The sequence below is a fragment of the Rhodamnia argentea genome, chromosome 2, assembly GCF_020921035.1.
Source record: "Rhodamnia argentea isolate NSW1041297 chromosome 2, ASM2092103v1, whole genome shotgun sequence".
NCBI classification, from domain to species: Eukaryota; Viridiplantae; Streptophyta; class Magnoliopsida; order Myrtales; family Myrtaceae; genus Rhodamnia; species Rhodamnia argentea.
In genome coordinates, this window is record NC_063151.1 from 35,980,903 (window position 1) to 35,997,266 (window position 16,364).

The following is a 16,364-nucleotide window of genomic DNA, read 5'->3' on the forward strand; positions in this document are numbered from 1 at the left end:
TCGCATAAAGATAAATAATATTAACCTTCTTGAAGTGTAGAGCAAGGAAAGAGCAGTCACGATGTTGAATCGAGACAACTAGTTATGGAGTCTCCAGTGGGTCGGATGTCCTCTTATCCAGCAAAGTTATCATCGAAGGAAGAAGATGGGACTTTATCTAAGCCTAAAGAACCAAACAAATTAGCCTTGCGACTCTCTATCTAATCATACAAAATTTGCTTTTTTTATAGTTTTGTTCTTGCAATGTTGTAGTTTCACCAACTTGAAACTTTCTAATTGAAATTTGCTTAGAACATTTAATTCTAGTACAAATAACAAGGTTAACCGATAATAGATGTGCCAAACGTAGAAATTTAATATTTTAGAGGATAACATATGATAATTTATGAATTTTTCCTTTTTAAGATGATCATCATTTCTGAATCTTTTTTTACGTGTTTGATCAATTAAACTATAATTATAAGTGTCTATTTTTTTTATTTTGTTGCGTAGACTAAGGTTGCGTTTGGTCGTTTGGATAAAAATCATGATTGGATATGTTTTTATCCTATTTTGTGTTTGGTAGATATCCAAGATATGATAAAGGTGATATGGCCCGGATAAAAATATCCTAGAATAGGGGATGAGATAAATCTGAATAGAATTTCTTAAGAAAGCATAAGCGAAGAGAACCAACTTTTTTCACAACCACCGCCTCTCCTCAATGCCCGACCACCTCTCTACGGTGCTAATCTACCTCTCCGGGGGTAGGGGGAGGGGCGGGAGGGCACCTCTCAAGTGGCGACGACCGTCAAGTGTGGCCGCCTCTTCGGTGGCGCCAGGCTGGGGCCTCCAGTGGCAAAGCCAGGTATCTTTACGACCTCATTCTTTAATCGATAATTTGGGGTGGTGATATGAGATTACATCCCTTGTTCTTTAATCGCACGAACTTTTTCAACATTCGAAAGGGGTCTCTATATATTATGAAGAACACGAGGTTGATCATCGACTTTCAAGGTAGCTCTCTTGAATGACCCGCACGAGTGCATCTTCAACTAGTGAAAATAAGTTGAATAATTTCATTATTCAGCACTTGTTTACTCACTCGATAAGACAACAAGCAAGGCTAGCGGATTGTTTTCAAAGGATTCAACTCCAAATCAACACATCTGGTTCTATTGGGTCCGCTCGATCAATGTTGTGCCTAAATTTAGATGGCGCATACCTTTACTAAATAATAACTTACTAATTTGAACTCATCATTGACTAATTTCTATAGCTTTTTGATATTTCAGCAAAAACAGAGTCAATCTCAACTATGCCTTACCTCTACTTATTCGATATTATATTCGTAATTCACCAAACAGTAGACAAGATATGACAAAATTCTTGATTTTCATATCCCTTCCTATCCAGTTTTATCCTAACTAGAAATCCGGATGATCAAACGCAACCTAAGGGGTTTTCTTCTAATGTTTAGAATTGCTTTTGACTTGTGATTTATTGACGTCGGTTTATTTTTTCCGCATTCTCAAATATATAAATCAGGCTATTATCGCTCTTTTTCCACAATTTAATTTTTCTTTGAATCATAAATTAGATGAGCACTACATTTTAGTAATGATCGAACACATCTTAGTGTATTTATTTGGAATTGAATTGAAGCCCAAATTTAGGAAAAATTTCAAATAAGAACCCGAAGTATCATTACTTTTTCAAATAAGGACTTGAAGTGGAGCTTATTTCAAAGGGTTAATACCATGGAAAACCCCAAACCGGTACACTTGTGACAAATTTACCCCAAATTATTTTTTTGACCACAAAAAACCCTAAACCGGTACACCCGTGACAAATTTACCCTAAACTGGTACACATGTGACAAATTTACCCTCCGTTAATTTTTATTAAATTTAACTATCAAATTGTTGATTTAGTGATATGTGATAGTTGACGGCTATACCAATATGGGGTTTTAACCCTCTATTTGTTACATGTTTATCAATTTGAGATAGGCGATCTTCGGATCCGACGGGTAGGTCTTCGAGCCATCGCCTTTCTTTGTAAGATCGAAGACTTGCTTTCCATATCATTGTTACCGGGTTATCCCCATGGTCTCCATGGTCGGGATCTTCGCCACTGGCTGCCCCTAAGGCTTACCTATTTATGTCAAATCGTGAACCTCCTTCCTTCAGTAGTCTCTTCTTGTACGATGACACCATCCATAGCGCACGGATGGGTGGAGCACCAAGGGTTGTGTCCTCCCATACCGTAGTGGACCAAAAGCCAAAACAAAGTGACGATTTAACGGGGGGTGAATTTGTCACATGTGTACCAGTTTAGGGTATTTCGTGGTCAAAATAATTAGTTTAGGGTAAATTTGTCACAAATATACCAGTTTAGGGTTTTTGGTGGTAAAAAAAATAGTTTGGGGTAAATTTGTCACATATGTACCAGTTTGGGGTTTTTCGTGGTCAAAAAAATAGTTTGGGGTAAATTTGTCACGGGTGTACCGGTTTAGGGTTTTTCATGGTATTAACCCTATTTCAAATAATGCATGAAGTGCCCCCTTTATTTCAAAGAAGGATCTGACCAAGAACATTTTCGTCATTTGTTTTTTTTTTTCTTTGGGTATTGTTTTTTCCACTCTCACTATGGCTAAAATACTCTCTAACGCATTATTTTGAAAATATTAACCTTTGTGGTCCCACCATATTTAATTATTCTTTATTTGCTTTTTCTTTTTTTTCTTTTTTGTGCCACTTTCCTTTTTTTATTTATTTCTCTGTTCTCTCTTTCAAACACACCCCTCCCATGCCAATAATAGATAAGTTTTGGGTTAATACCATGGAAAACCCCAAACTGGTACACTTGTGACAAATTTACCCCAAATTATTTTTTTGACTACAAAAAACCCCAAACCGGTACACCCGTGACAAATTTACCCTAAACTGGTACACATGTGACAAATTTACCCTCCGTTAATTTTCATTAAATTTAACTATCAAATTGTTGATTTAGTGACATGTGATAGTTGACGGGTATACCAATATGGGGTTTTAACCCTCAATTTGTTACAGGTCTATCAATTTGAGATAGGTGATCTTCGGATCCGACAGGTACGGTCTCGTGGAAGGCAAAAGCATTAGAGACGAGGTCTTCGAGCCATCGCCTTTCTTTGTAAGATCGAAGACTTGCTTTCTGTATCATTGTTACCGGGTTATCCCCATGGTCTCCATGGTCGGGATCTTCGCCATTGGGCGCCCTAAGGCTTACCTATTTATGTCAAATCGTGAACCTCCTTCCTTCGGTAGTCTCTTCTTGTACGATGACACCATCCATAGCGCACGGATGGGTGGAGCACCAAGGGTTGTGTTCTCCCATACCGTAGCGGACCAAAAGCCAAAACAAAGTGACGATTTAACGAGGGGTGAATTTGTCACATGTGTACCAGTTTAGGGTATTTCGTGGTCAAAACAATTAGTTTAGGGTAAATTTGTCACAAATATACCAGTTTAGGGTTTTTGGTGGTAAAAAAAATAGTTTGGGGTAAATTTGTCACATATGTACCAGTTTGGGGTTTTTCGTGGTCAAAAAAATAGTTTGGGGTAAATTTGTCACGGGTGTACCGGTTTAGGGTTTTTCATGGTATTAACCCATAAGTTTTTGACACCTCAACTTTCTCACTGGGACAAAAAGAGGTGTGTCACCGATACAAGCAATTGAGTAGTTGAAGCACATATTTGCAGAAACTTATTCCTCACCAAACCGGTCCTCTTACATATCCACTTATTCAATTCAAAGTTGAATTGTAATGAAATACCCACCTCACATCTCTTCACTCTTCACCCTCGTTTCATCCCTTTCGCTCTCTGTGTTATTCATTTTCCCTTTTTGCATCAACATTTTGATTGATCGATCACGAAGACAAGAAAAAATCCCATTGAAGATTCAATTCCAGGAGCTAAAGCACTCCCCCAAATCCTCATCAAGCTCATCGGCAATGTCTACTTCTCCATCTTCGTCTTCTTGGTCCTAATCGTCGTCGTCATTGCTGATTTGACATCACTAGCCTCCAGATCCGTAGCTCGAATTTGCCCTTGCCCCGACTAAGTCGTTTATGCAATTCGAAAATGCCACCTTCAAGAACGACAATTCTCTAGAACGGTGAGGATTTTGCCCTCCTCACCCCCAAGGTCTCTCCTACTTCCGCGCCAATCTTGATCGTTAAGCCACTATTGCATGCGATTGAGAGGGTTGAAGAGGTTATTGTGAACTCGAACCTCAAGTCTAAGCCCTCAAAGGAGGCTCTGTTGCTTGTCAATTGTTTAAATTCCCATGTTTTGATCGCCGTTAATAAGTTCAACACAATAGCCTATAAGTCTATTGTGCTTTTGGGTATCAAACTCTGATTAGAGATTCAAAAACAAAAAGTGCAACTTGGCCTGAATGACAAGTGATAGAGGAGACCCCAAAGAAGAGCATTCTTCTTCTTCTTTTTCTTTTTACACATACTATTGAGGCTTGAACCATGATAAGATTAAGAGGGAACAGAAAGAAGGAAATTGTGTCCCACAAGAAAGAAAAGAAAAAACCAAACGAGACACTACAACCAAACAAAAATGACGAGGGCTAGATGGCCTTACCTAGGGCCGTCGAGGACCACGAGGGACGGCCTCGCCTTGCCCAAGCATAGCGGGCGAGAGCTCACCTCGCGGCCATGGAGGGCGGCCTCGCCTCGACTACCCTAGGGGAGGCTACCCTTGCAACTATTGAGGGGGGCCTTGCCTCGCCTAGGGCCAACGAGGGTCGCCTCGTACATCGCGCCTAGGTAGGGCTAGGCCGTCCCACGCGGCTCGAGGGGTCACCTCATCTGCCGCACGTGGACGGGACGAGGCCATCCTTCACGGTTGTCGAGTGCCTAGCCGGCCAACAAAACCAAGGCAAAAAAGAAAGAAAAAAAGGAAAAAAACAGAAAATAACAAAAATGATTTTGGTTTGGTCATTCTTTGAAATAAAAATGGCATTTCAACCTCATATTTAAAAAAATGTTTATTTTAGATTCATATTTGAGAAAATGAACAGCGTATTTCATATTCTTATTTGAAATTTCTCCCCAAATTTACAGTACTAACGCCGAAAATCATGTCAATCTTTTTTATTCCAGCTGTAATTTAACAGTAGGAATTAGATATTTTTACTACGAAAGAAATTTCGAAAGTGATCGAAACTTCCTCTCTACCGTTTTCCTCTCCCCACCTTGCCTTCTGCCCCGTTTGGTTCTTCTATGTTCGCGAGTCTCTCTCTCTCTCTCTCTCTCTCTCTCTCTCAGTCTAGCCCTGCGTTTCTTCGCGTCGAAGATCATCGGATGGAGTCGATGGAGATGACGAGCTGCTTCATGGACGAGGAAGAAGCAGAGAAGAGGAGCAGAGTGTTCGCAGAGCTAAAACCTTATTGCTTGGACCTGCTCGACCTCGTGCAACACCCCCAGAAGCACTCCCCTGCTCTCTCCGCTCTCCTCTGCTTCCTCCGCGACTCACCCACTGACTCTCTCCAGCCCTTCTTCGAGTACGTCCACTTCCCTCATCCTCCAACCTATATTTTGGTTTAGCGGGTGCTGTTGCGCTTGGTCTGGTACTGCAATTTGTCTGATACGAATTTCGTCTCCTAGTTCCGGCCATTACGTTTGGGTCTTCAAAGTTCGTGTCGGTGCTATTTGTTGAATATAATCTCATTCTGCTTCTAGTTTTTTCTCAGATTGCCTCACATTGTCGTTGTTCATTTCCGTTTCCGCGACAAGTAGTAAAATTATGGAGGAATTAGGATGAAATTATGGTGTAGCTGCTGGCTTACGAGATGATTATTAGGTGGAGAACGTGTAAGTAATCATTCTGTTCAACATTTGAATGCACACGGGAAATACTCTTTACCCAAAAAAAAGTAAAAGAAAAAATACACATAAAGAGTACCATTTAACTGAAGTATTTTATACCTGATTAGAGGTGCTGAAACTGGAATGTCTGTTGTTTGCTTACTGTTCTGGACAATAGCTTAGATGCCTACTGTGTTTTACTCATATTATCTTGCTTTCCCCCTGTCTTGGGAGATGTATCTTTGTCTGGACTGCTGTCCTTTTGACATTAGCGTTTGCTTGCGTCCAGCTATACATTATTTCCGCTGCTGCTTCTGTTAGATGTGGCAGTTGATGACCGAACCCAGCACAAGATTGATCCCCAAGACCATGGGGTTTCATCTCATAAACCCCATAGGGTGAGTGATATAGCGGCAGAAGCTGTGCTTCAGTGTTTGGAGGAGCTTCTGAAGAAATGTTACTTAGGATCAGTCGATCAGGTGGTTAGGCTTTTCTCTTTTACCTTTCATATTGTCTATTGTCTGTATTTCCTTTTTGTTCCCTCGCATTTTGTGGCAACTTTTAGTGATGTTGAACTTCTATATACTGCATAACCTGTGAATAAGCCTGGTCCACATCTTTAGTATGTGATGCTGTTCAAATAAATTTGACCTTTATTTTGTCCCTCTTCAAACTCTTTGTCAGTGTGCACTGCTGGTGCTACTGTGTGCTTCCGAACCTCACAGAACCTAAATGGTCATTGCAGTGATTTTTTTATAGCTTAACTCAGTGAAACTTGTTATGCAATGCGACACTTCTATGTGGTTGTTGTTAGGTTGGGACTATCTGTTAGTAGCAGGGAGGCACTGCTGTAGCTTTTGAAGGCGAAGAGCCTTTGAGATTGTTCCCATAAAAGTTTATGTCAGTATAGTTCTTACATTTTCTTGGTCTAATGCATTATGAGAACATCGTCATGGCAATAAGTTTGTTTCTTGGGAGACTCATTACTTCCCTTTCCTAATTCCACGATACTGATTTTTCAATCGATTGGTGATGCATCACCTCCAAATTTGAGGCTAGGGATGATGCTGGATGTCAGGTCACATGTTCTCTTTATAGTTCATAGGCATCCTGAATGATGCCTACAAGTCGAATCATTTTCATATGTACTACGAAAAGCCTTAATATCAGATTCCTTGACCCATTTCTTTTTGTTGGAATATCATCCGTTCTTCTTGCAGATGGTTGTGATACTAAAGAAATTGACTTATGGGGCTTTGCTTTCTCCCTCTGTGGCTTCTGAAGAGTTTCGTGAAGGAATTATCAAGTGTTTTCGGGCGCTTCTTTTGAATTTGTTGCCATGCTCTGATAGTTCTTGCTCGTGTGAACAAATTAACGGGTTTCCTTCTCTTTTAGTTGGTGATGATATGCTTACTCACCCTGTTAGACGTTCAAGACAAAACTTGGGAGGGGAATGTTTACTTGCATTTCTTCAGACTCAGACTGCATCTGCTGCTATTGGACACTGGTTATCACTTCTCCTTGAAGTATGTAAAGTTTTGTCGGGCATTTCCTTGTTGAACTTCAAGCAAATTAATATGGAATTAATGTTGGTGTTTATGCAAAGGCTGCAGATTTTGAGGCTGTGCGTGGGCATCGAGGAAGTGCAAAGCTTCGCATAGAAGCCTTCTTGACACTACGGGTTCTTGTTGCTAAGGTACTTCTACAAGTTATAGTGTTTAACATAGGGGTGGCAGTTCCTGACATGACATAGCGTGCGACTCTAGAACATAAGTAATTTAGTGAGAGAAACCCAAGCTCTACACGACTTAACTCAAAATCGACATGAAATGCCAGATTTTTATGGTACTGACTATAGGAATTCTACCTAATCTGCAAGCTTAAAATTGGTTGACAGCAAAGGTGTTTCAGTTTCGGAGAATTTCAACAGTATCAGAGTTGATGCGCTGAGAAGAATAAAAAAGGGCGCTGTGGTTCAAAGAATAAATTCTTGCTGCTTGGATATTTTTGTCAACAGTTTAATGACACGTCTATGTATATTATAGTATAGATGTTGCAAATACCTTATTCCAATTGATCCTGTAATTTGTGAACAACAGAAGTGCCTTTTCTTTTTATGATAAATCAAGTTTGTACCCCAAATTGCTCGTGTCAATTTTTTCTCTGACTAGCTCAGATCTCTCTTGTTGCAAGAAATATATTTATGAGAAAGGTTTTCCGATGGAATTAAGGTTTCTTCATGGAATTGTTCGCAGGTTGGCACTTCTGATGCATTAGCTTTCTTTTTGCCTGGTGTTGTTAGTAAATTTACTAAAGTTTTGGGTTTCGCAAGAACGATGTCAAGTGGTGCTGCTGGCAATATTGAAGCAATCAATCAATCAATTAGAGGATTAGCTGAGTATCTGATGATTGTTCTTGAGGATGATGCTAACTTGCTTTGCTTGGAGATGTCCTTGAATAGTAAGATGAATTCAGAGATTTACAGCTCGACAGATTCCTTCCTCAGGGAACTTCGCAGGTTACCTATCAGAGATCAAGGTCATGAAGTTTTAAGTGAAAATTCAGTTATAAAGGTTGAAAGTAAGAAAACTGCAAATGAAATCCAGGAGCAGACTGCTGGATCTAGCAAGGGGTTGCAAACTTTGACGGTGAATCGGACAAAAAATTGGGTTGAGGAAACTTCAGCCAATGTTCATAAACTGCTCAGTGCTACTTTTCCACATGTATGTGCCTTCAATTTTATGTGTTATGAGATTATCCAAGGAAAACCAGAATGTACTTGGCCTTTCTTAAAGCTACTTTATAATCTCAATGATCTATTTTTGTACTTTTTGATATTTGATCGGTTGCTAAGCCTCTTATGTGTTTTCTCAGATTTGTGTTCATCCAGCAAAAAGGTTGAGAAGAGGACTTCTTGCTGCTATAGAAGGAATTCTTACCAAGTGCAACAACACACTAAAAGAGAGTAAATTGCTGCTTCTGGTAAGAGGTCGCCTCTTCTTTTTTCGTAAAAGGAAGAATAATTTGAAGCAAACGGTGTGCTTGTATAGGTCTGCAATTTATTTATTTTTTTGCCGCGTAGAATTAATAGATCTACTTCTCCATTCTGGGAGTGTGAAAACAATCTGAGGCTCAGCTCCCTCCGCTGTGCTTCATCAGCTCTATAGAAGTGAACACATTTTAAAGCCAAGTGTACCATGTCTGTGATTGATTGACTTGTTATCTTCATGTGAGCTTTCTGGTAATCTTATTCTGAGTTAGATTGTGCAGTCTCACTGTTGAATGTCGTGTTTTCCCTAATTGTCCATTGCACCTTCATTTTGTTGTTCAAGGATGCTCTCTTCAGGGTAAAGGATTGTTAGATCATGTTGACATCCTCACTTTTCTTTCTTTGGTAATTTGAAGAATTTCAATTTAACGTCACTTTTTATTTTATCTAACGAATTTACCGCAAGTTTTTCTTGAACATTAAGCCTGTGTCAAGTGCATGAGCTTCTTTGACATCTAAATTTTTAATATCTTGAAAGAGACCTATATCTTCCATCTCCATCATTCCATACTAGATATCTAATTTGTAGTGTCATTTGAGATGGTAATAAAAGCTCCAAAGACTGTATTATAGGGGAGACAAACGAATATTTGGGTGCTCTCTGTTGATTTTTCGAAGTATTCATGGAAAAGTTGGTATCAACCAAAAGTAACAAGGCCTTATTCTCAAGTCATTTAACTTCGTTAAGAAATTTAAAGCCTGGTTGTAAAGTCTTTGTCAATATGCTTCTAGGAGTCACTTATTTTCTTATAACTTATGTGACTTCATAGTTCGTGACAATTATATTCATCAAGTACGCTGGTTCAGTCTGTTTTTAAAATAGTTGTCTTTTTCTCTCTTAATCATGCCCATTCACATGCTATTTACAAACTGTGAGTGTTTCTCCTTTCAAATGATTGTGCAAGTAAAATGTTAAGGCTGTTGCTTCATTTGCCTGGCATCATACCTTTTTGGCTTCTGTTATGCATTGAAACTTAAAATGCCTTTTGCCTCTAACTTGAAGTTTATGCTGTTTCCTTAATGCAGGAATGTCTGTGTGCCTTGGTTGTTGATGAATCTGAAGAGATATCTGCATCTGCCCAGGAATTTCTCAGATATATATTTTCTTTCAGCAGGATAGAGACTGTAGAACGTGATATTGCTGAAATGTTAAGCAGGTTAGAGCTTGACCATGGTTAGGAGATAGGTTTTGTTTCCTACTACTGCTTGAGAGGTTGAACTAAAACTTGTTTGGAGCAGGCTACTAGAGAAACTTCCGAAAATGGTGCTTCAAGACGAAGAGTCTTTTGCACTATCAAGTGCTCAGCAGCTGCTTGTTGTTATGTACTTTTCTGGTCCTTGCCTTGTTGTGGATCGGCTACTCCATTCTCCTGTATGTACAGTGTATCATTCATTAGTTTATCATCATTTTAAGCTTAGTTGGTTCTCTCCTGTAGATTGATGCGGAAATTAAAGAAGCTTAATTTTATCACCCCCTTCTTATGGAGATGTGATTCAAAGTTTGCTTTGTCCTCTTCCTTCAGTTTTGTGTCCTATTTCTTCTCACCGGAGCAGTGACTGTGATGCGAGTCTTAACAGCTTTGTGTGTGTACCTTTCTGGCGAGGAATTCATCTTTATTTTCCTCCCCTTTCTGAAATTTAATTGATCTAGTTATGCTTTTAGCTCAACCATAATGTATCACTGTTAATCATCGAAAGTCTTTTTGTACCTTTGCATATCATTTATTGGTAATTTCACATTCTTTGACTTCTCCTAGCATTTTCTTCATCTATATTAAGGTTATGGATGCCAGTGATTACTTATGCTACGGTTTTAGGGGATTGTATTTCCATACAGCTGTTCATACTTGGCTGATGTTGGAGCTGACTTAGAATTGCCATTGCCTTCTTAGACATGTTTAGTTATCAAAAGAATCAAGGTTTAGTTGACAACTCTGTTGTGCTTTCCTCTCCATTGACATTATTTTGATTTTGACAGGATATAATATCCTTGAGTAATCTATACTCTGCAAAATTTCATCTGTAGAGCTTCTTGATCATGGATATTAATCCTGCTTTTCCTGTGATGCATATAGGTAACAGCTGCACGGTTTTTTGATGTGCTTGCAATGTGTCTTGGTCAGCATTCAGTATTTGCTGGTTCTCTAGAAAAGCTTGTGCTGGCTAGATCATCTTCCGTGGGATACATCCGCTCTGTTGCAGAGTTAAAATCCCAATCTCATTTGACCAGAGACCAGCATGAAGGTGCTCAGGTGAAAGAAATAGGATATTCTCAAGAAAACATTGAGAACAGTAGCGAGCTTCCACGAATGCCCCCTTGGTTTGAAAATGTTGGTAGTCAAAAACTCTACCGGACCCTTGCGCAAATTGTTAGACTTGTAGGTTTATCTTTATTGGCAGGTTATTCCTATGCTCAGATATTGTTTTCTGCAATTTCCCTCCATCATTTAGGCAATTCTATGCTAACCATTGTTACCACTCTGATTGTTTGTAGATTCAAGATGTGAAGGCCATTTGTCAGCAATTGCTGACATTCCACTTGGATACGTGCGAAAATTGGTTTCTGAAATTCGCATTAGAGACTATAATAAAGAGAGCTGGCAATCTTGGTATTATAGAACTGGTTCAGGACAGTTACTTCAGCAGGCAAGCACTGCAGTTTGTATTCTAAACGAGATGATATTTGGATTATCAGATAAGGCCTTTGAAAATTTTGAGCAGATGTTCCGTAAATCTACTGTAAGTGGAGATGAACTTCAGAAGCTCACCTCTGGTCTCAACGATCGTCATTCTCCTACATGTCATGCACATGACCCATCTGCATGGAATCTTGCACGTGAGAGTAGCAATGAGAATCAACTGATCGATTGCATTGGTAGAATCTTGCACGAATATGTAAGTCCTGAAGTGTGGAATTTTTCACTTGGACAAGGATCCTCACATGTGGAATATGAGGGCAAAGATGAAGATTTTCCTTTGCACTTTCTCCATGATGCTGCCATGTTACATCAGGAAAGTTCAGCTTTTCCAAATTAAATGTGCTAGTAAAAGCTAAATTATGTTTATACTGCAGAAAAGATTAATATTATTTTGGTCTCTTCTTCTCGAGCAGGTGATTATTGAGGGGATTGGCATTTTCAACATGTGTCTTGGCAAAAATTTTGCTTTCAGTGGCTTTATGCATTCATCTCTTTATTTGTTGCTTGAGAATCTTGTTTCTCCAAACTTCCATGTCAGAGCAGCTGCTGATATTGTCTTGCATGTCATTTCTAAAACATCAGGCTATCTGTCGGTGAGTTCTGATGTAAACTCTTATTTTGTTATACTATAAACGGTTCAATAAGGATGTTGTGGTAATTTGCAGGTTGGCCAACTAGTTTTGGAGAATGCAGATTATGTAATAGACTCCATATGTCAGCAATTACGTCATTTGAATCTCAACCCTCATGTGCCTAGTGTGCTTGCTGCTATGCTTTCTTACATTGGTGTAGCTGAGAAGATATTGCCATTGTTGGAAGAACCGGTATGACTATGCTTTATAGTCGGTTTTACTTAAGAGTAAATTAACTTTCATAAACCTTGTCTGTGAAGCATAGCTGTTACAGAGTCTAGCCTAGTTCACCTTTTAACATATCTTGTGACTATTCCTATAAGGCCTCTACATCAGTGGTATTCTTGCACCATAAATTGGTTGCCTTTTAACATTCTGTTTATGTGGTGATTTCTTCTCTGATAGTTGAGGATCTTGAAATGTTCTCTCTGTGCTAATTCGCTGCCAATTTTGCAAATTTTACAGATGCGGTCTGTTTCACTCAAACTTGAGATACTTGGGAGGTATCAACATCCAGATTTGACAATTCCCTTTCTAAAGGTCTATCCAATGTCAATAGCAGCTGCATCTTTACCACTCCGTCCTCATTAATCAGCACCTTTTAAGTATGCATTGACTTGGAACTCGCTGTGCTTCTCTCTGGCTTGTAAGATACATAAAAGAAAGAGGGAGACACGTACGCTTCTGGGCAGTAAGTGTTTCCAAGAAGATACATTGAGTTGTGAATGACCAGAGCAAACTAGGAACTTAAAGTTACTTGTCTCCCTCATTAGTTGGCGTCACTGGCTTCTTCTTTTAACTTCATCCTGCTCAATCTCATTTCGTGATTCTTTTTTTGTATGATGGTCATTACAAATTGCGGAGCATAATGAATCTTGGGTCTTCTGTCACAGAGCTTGAATCGTGCAGCTTGTTAACTTTGAGCTTTGTTTTCCATAACTTAAATGTCATACCAGCATGATGGACCTATGCTGGACTTAGAATGATTTCAGTTTTAACATAGCTTTACTATGCAGCTCTTTTTAGCTGAATTTTCCATAATTCTCTTCAAAGTACGATGCTTTCAGCATGTTTGAGTCATAGACTTGATGGCAATGATAAAACAATATTTGTCTCTGTCGACATGGAAAGATGAGTTTAGATTCTGGTTTCCTTGACCTAGCGTCAGTTCAAATGCTAGACTCTGGATAATTATCTCTTCGATTGTGAATTATAGTTGTTGTGATTGGTGGTAATTGCTTAACAAACTTTTGTTCATTGTGCATATCTGAAAATCATTCAAGAGGAAGCTGAATGATGATCTTCTTATTCATATCTAATATCCTGTGTTCTTCAGGCTGTGGCAGAGATTGCAAAATCATCGAAGAGGGAAGCACTTTTGTTGCCCGATGAAGCTGAGTCTTTCCTTCTGCATGTTAAGGCGAAACTTCTGGAAAAGGAGCAGAGATTGAGGACAGAGTCAGGTCAGTCTTCAAGGTTGCATCATGAGGAAGGAGCTTCCTACTGCACCCGATCAGGTGATTCTTGTGTAATAGTATGTTATTGCCTTGTTTGTAGAGTCATAGTTTATGTCAAAACTACTATAGATCTTGGTAATTTTGGAGGAGCACAAGACTGGTGCTTCCCATTGCACTTTAGCTTTAAATGAACCTCACAATCGACTGTCCTTCCTCACAATTGTTGACTTGTTTAGAATCAAATATTCCTTTGCCTGGTCAATTGTTTTCAACCACCATGTAGGTATCATGTACTTCTTTCAGAATAGACTTTTCCATTATCTATTAGATGCAATGTGAGATTGTTGCTGACAATATTACAAGTAGCGGTTTGCAATCATCATGTTTTAGCATGAAGCGCGAAATGTGCATGTAGATAGATTGGACGCATATTTTCCCTCTCAAAGCTGTTTCCTCTATGTAATTATTTGTCCAGATGGATGTAGCGAGGGGCAAGATCTGCACAACTGGCAGTTTTTGGAAACAATCCTTTTATCAAATATTCGTTCCGACAGTGTCATGTGGTTCTAATGGTTGTCCCTCTCAGATATTTCCAATACTCTGCCATTGATCTTTGTTTGCATCTTTTCTGCTCTTTTTGCAGTGAAGAATATTGAGATAGAGTTATTGAGCTTAATCACACACTTAGCACCATAAGACAACTTTCAATTGATATAGACATTTTTGTTAGATTTTTTTTTTTTTTTTTGGGTTGACATTTGGGTCTTTTTATTTCCGATGATTTGGATGTCATCTCCACATATATAATTTATCCTTTTTCTTTTGGCCAGAATATAATTTATCCTAGTTCGGTGCCTAACTAATTCTGATTTTTTCCCCTTTCGTTTGACTTGATGAAAACAGATGTAGCTGGTTGTCATGTTGCTGGTCGTAGTGTGCACGAAGAGTTGGAGGAAATCACATTCAAATTGAACAGTTCCAAGAGGTATAGACGAACAATTGGATCAATTGCTGGTTCGTGTTTAGTGACTGCAACCCCTTTGCTTGCCTCATCAAAGCAACCAATGTGCTTGGTGGCATTGGATATTCTCGAGGTACTTTAGGCTAGATGCCTAAAAAATTTTATCTTGTACACTGTGCTCTCATATGTTTTGGAATAATGTATGAATATTATGAGAATAGGAGTAGTTATGGGTAGGAATGAAAGTAGGAGCTGGGATAGTCTGTGTATACAATGAGAATACGAGCTGTCAAAATCTCATCTTGGAGGCTTAAGTTTAGATTCTTGAGTTTTGCGACATTTTTGATAGATTTTTGTCTACAAGAATACCATTTTGCAAAGATTCCTTATGCATGCTCATGTTTCTTTTGAAGAATGGGATATTGGCTTTGGCGAATGTCGAAGCAGCCTACAGGCATGAGACTCAAGCAAAGGAAGCGATCGAAGAATTTATCCAATCATGTTCGCTGTATCAGCTTCAAGACTTATTGGATGCTGCTGACCAACAAACAGATGAGAATAGGCTACTTCCAGCAATGAACAAAATATGGCCTTTTTTCATAGTTTGTGTTCAAAACAGTAATCCAGCGGTGTGTGTCAATTTCACAGTTTTACTTTTTCTCCCCCTACAGCATGTGAGGGTTGAAGTATGACGGTTTAAATAAAGAAAAGAATGCCAACTTTCAGAGCTATTTTCTGGGTGACATCCGAGTTCTATTTTTTTGTCAGGTTGTCAGGAGATGTTTGGCTGCAGTGAGTTCTTCAGTGCAGATCTGTGGAGGAGATTTCTTCTCCCGCCGGTTCCACACTGATGGTGGCCACTTCTGGAGACTGCTGACCGCCTCTCCGTTTCACACCAAGCACGATGTCAGAAAAGAAAGGATCCCATTACAACTTCCTTACAGGAGTGTGGTTCCATCTTCAGACGAGCCAATGGCTGAAGTTTCCACTCTTAAAGTTCAAGCAGCAGTTCTTAACATGATTTATGAATTATCCCAAAATAAGAAGAGTGCATCGGCATTGGCAGCAGTGCTGAAGAAGGTCACTGGTCTGGTTGTGGGCATTGGTTGTAGTGGAATTGCCAGCCTTCAAGATGCTTGTCTAAATGCCTTACAAGGACTAGCATCAATAGACCCTGATCTTGTGTGGCTTCTTCTGGCTGACGTTTACTATTCTGTGAAGAAGAAAGACATACCTTTACCGCCTACATCTGAGTTACCAGAGATCATTCAAGTGTTGCCACCGCTTTCTTCTCCGAAAGAGTACCTATACGTTCAGTATGGAGGGCAGACCTACGGTTTTGAGATTAATGTTTCTGCTGTAGGAGTGATCTTCAGGAAACTAAATTCTCTCGTTTTTTCCAACCAAATGTACTGCTAGATTAGAATCACTCTTTGCTGTCTTTTACCGATATGCATGAAGGTTGTTTTTTCTCTCTTGTTAAGCGGGGGTGGATATTTCTCGGTGGTGATGAAATATTGCAAATTCTCTGTCAATGCCAAAGCTGTCGCAGGATTCAGCAGTTTCTCGAGTATGTATTTTCAAGCATACACCTAGTATGCTTCCTAGAGAAATTGTCTATTGAGCGAAGTCTACCAGCCTTGTCATCTTATAAGCCCTGTTCCCTAATTGTCAACCTCTATCGCATTAACCTCAAAAGGAAATATTTCATCGGCGAA

The 16,364-nt window shown here is 39.3% G+C and overlaps 1 protein-coding gene across 4 annotated transcripts; it reads left to right on the forward strand.

The window, feature by feature from the left end:
- The first annotated feature begins 5,222 nt into the window (after nucleotides 1-5,222).
- LOC115739075 (TELO2-interacting protein 1 homolog) lies at nucleotides 5,223-16,126 on the forward strand. 4 transcript variants are annotated; one of them, XM_048274246.1, is made up of 17 exons: nucleotides 5,223-5,610; nucleotides 6,138-6,327; nucleotides 7,069-7,374; nucleotides 7,455-7,544; nucleotides 8,104-8,571; nucleotides 8,723-8,830; nucleotides 9,924-10,054; nucleotides 10,137-10,269; nucleotides 10,973-11,297; nucleotides 11,392-11,909; nucleotides 12,010-12,189; nucleotides 12,262-12,420; nucleotides 12,694-12,768; nucleotides 13,565-13,766; nucleotides 14,589-14,779; nucleotides 15,060-15,275; nucleotides 15,415-16,126. In XM_048274246.1, the coding sequence occupies exons 3-17, from the start codon at nucleotides 7,069-7,071 to the stop codon at nucleotides 16,063-16,065; spliced, it is 3,753 nt and encodes a 1,250-aa protein (XP_048130203.1). In that variant the 5' UTR covers nucleotides 5,223-5,610; nucleotides 6,138-6,327; the 3' UTR covers nucleotides 16,066-16,126. The 4 variants fall into 4 exon arrangements, with proteins under 4 accessions (XP_048130203.1, XP_048130201.1, XP_030527813.1 ...); XM_048274244.1 differs by having other exon boundaries at nucleotides 5,223-5,544; XM_030671953.2 differs by having other exon boundaries at nucleotides 5,223-5,544; nucleotides 13,565-13,745.
- Nucleotides 16,127-16,364: the final 238 nt, after the last annotated feature.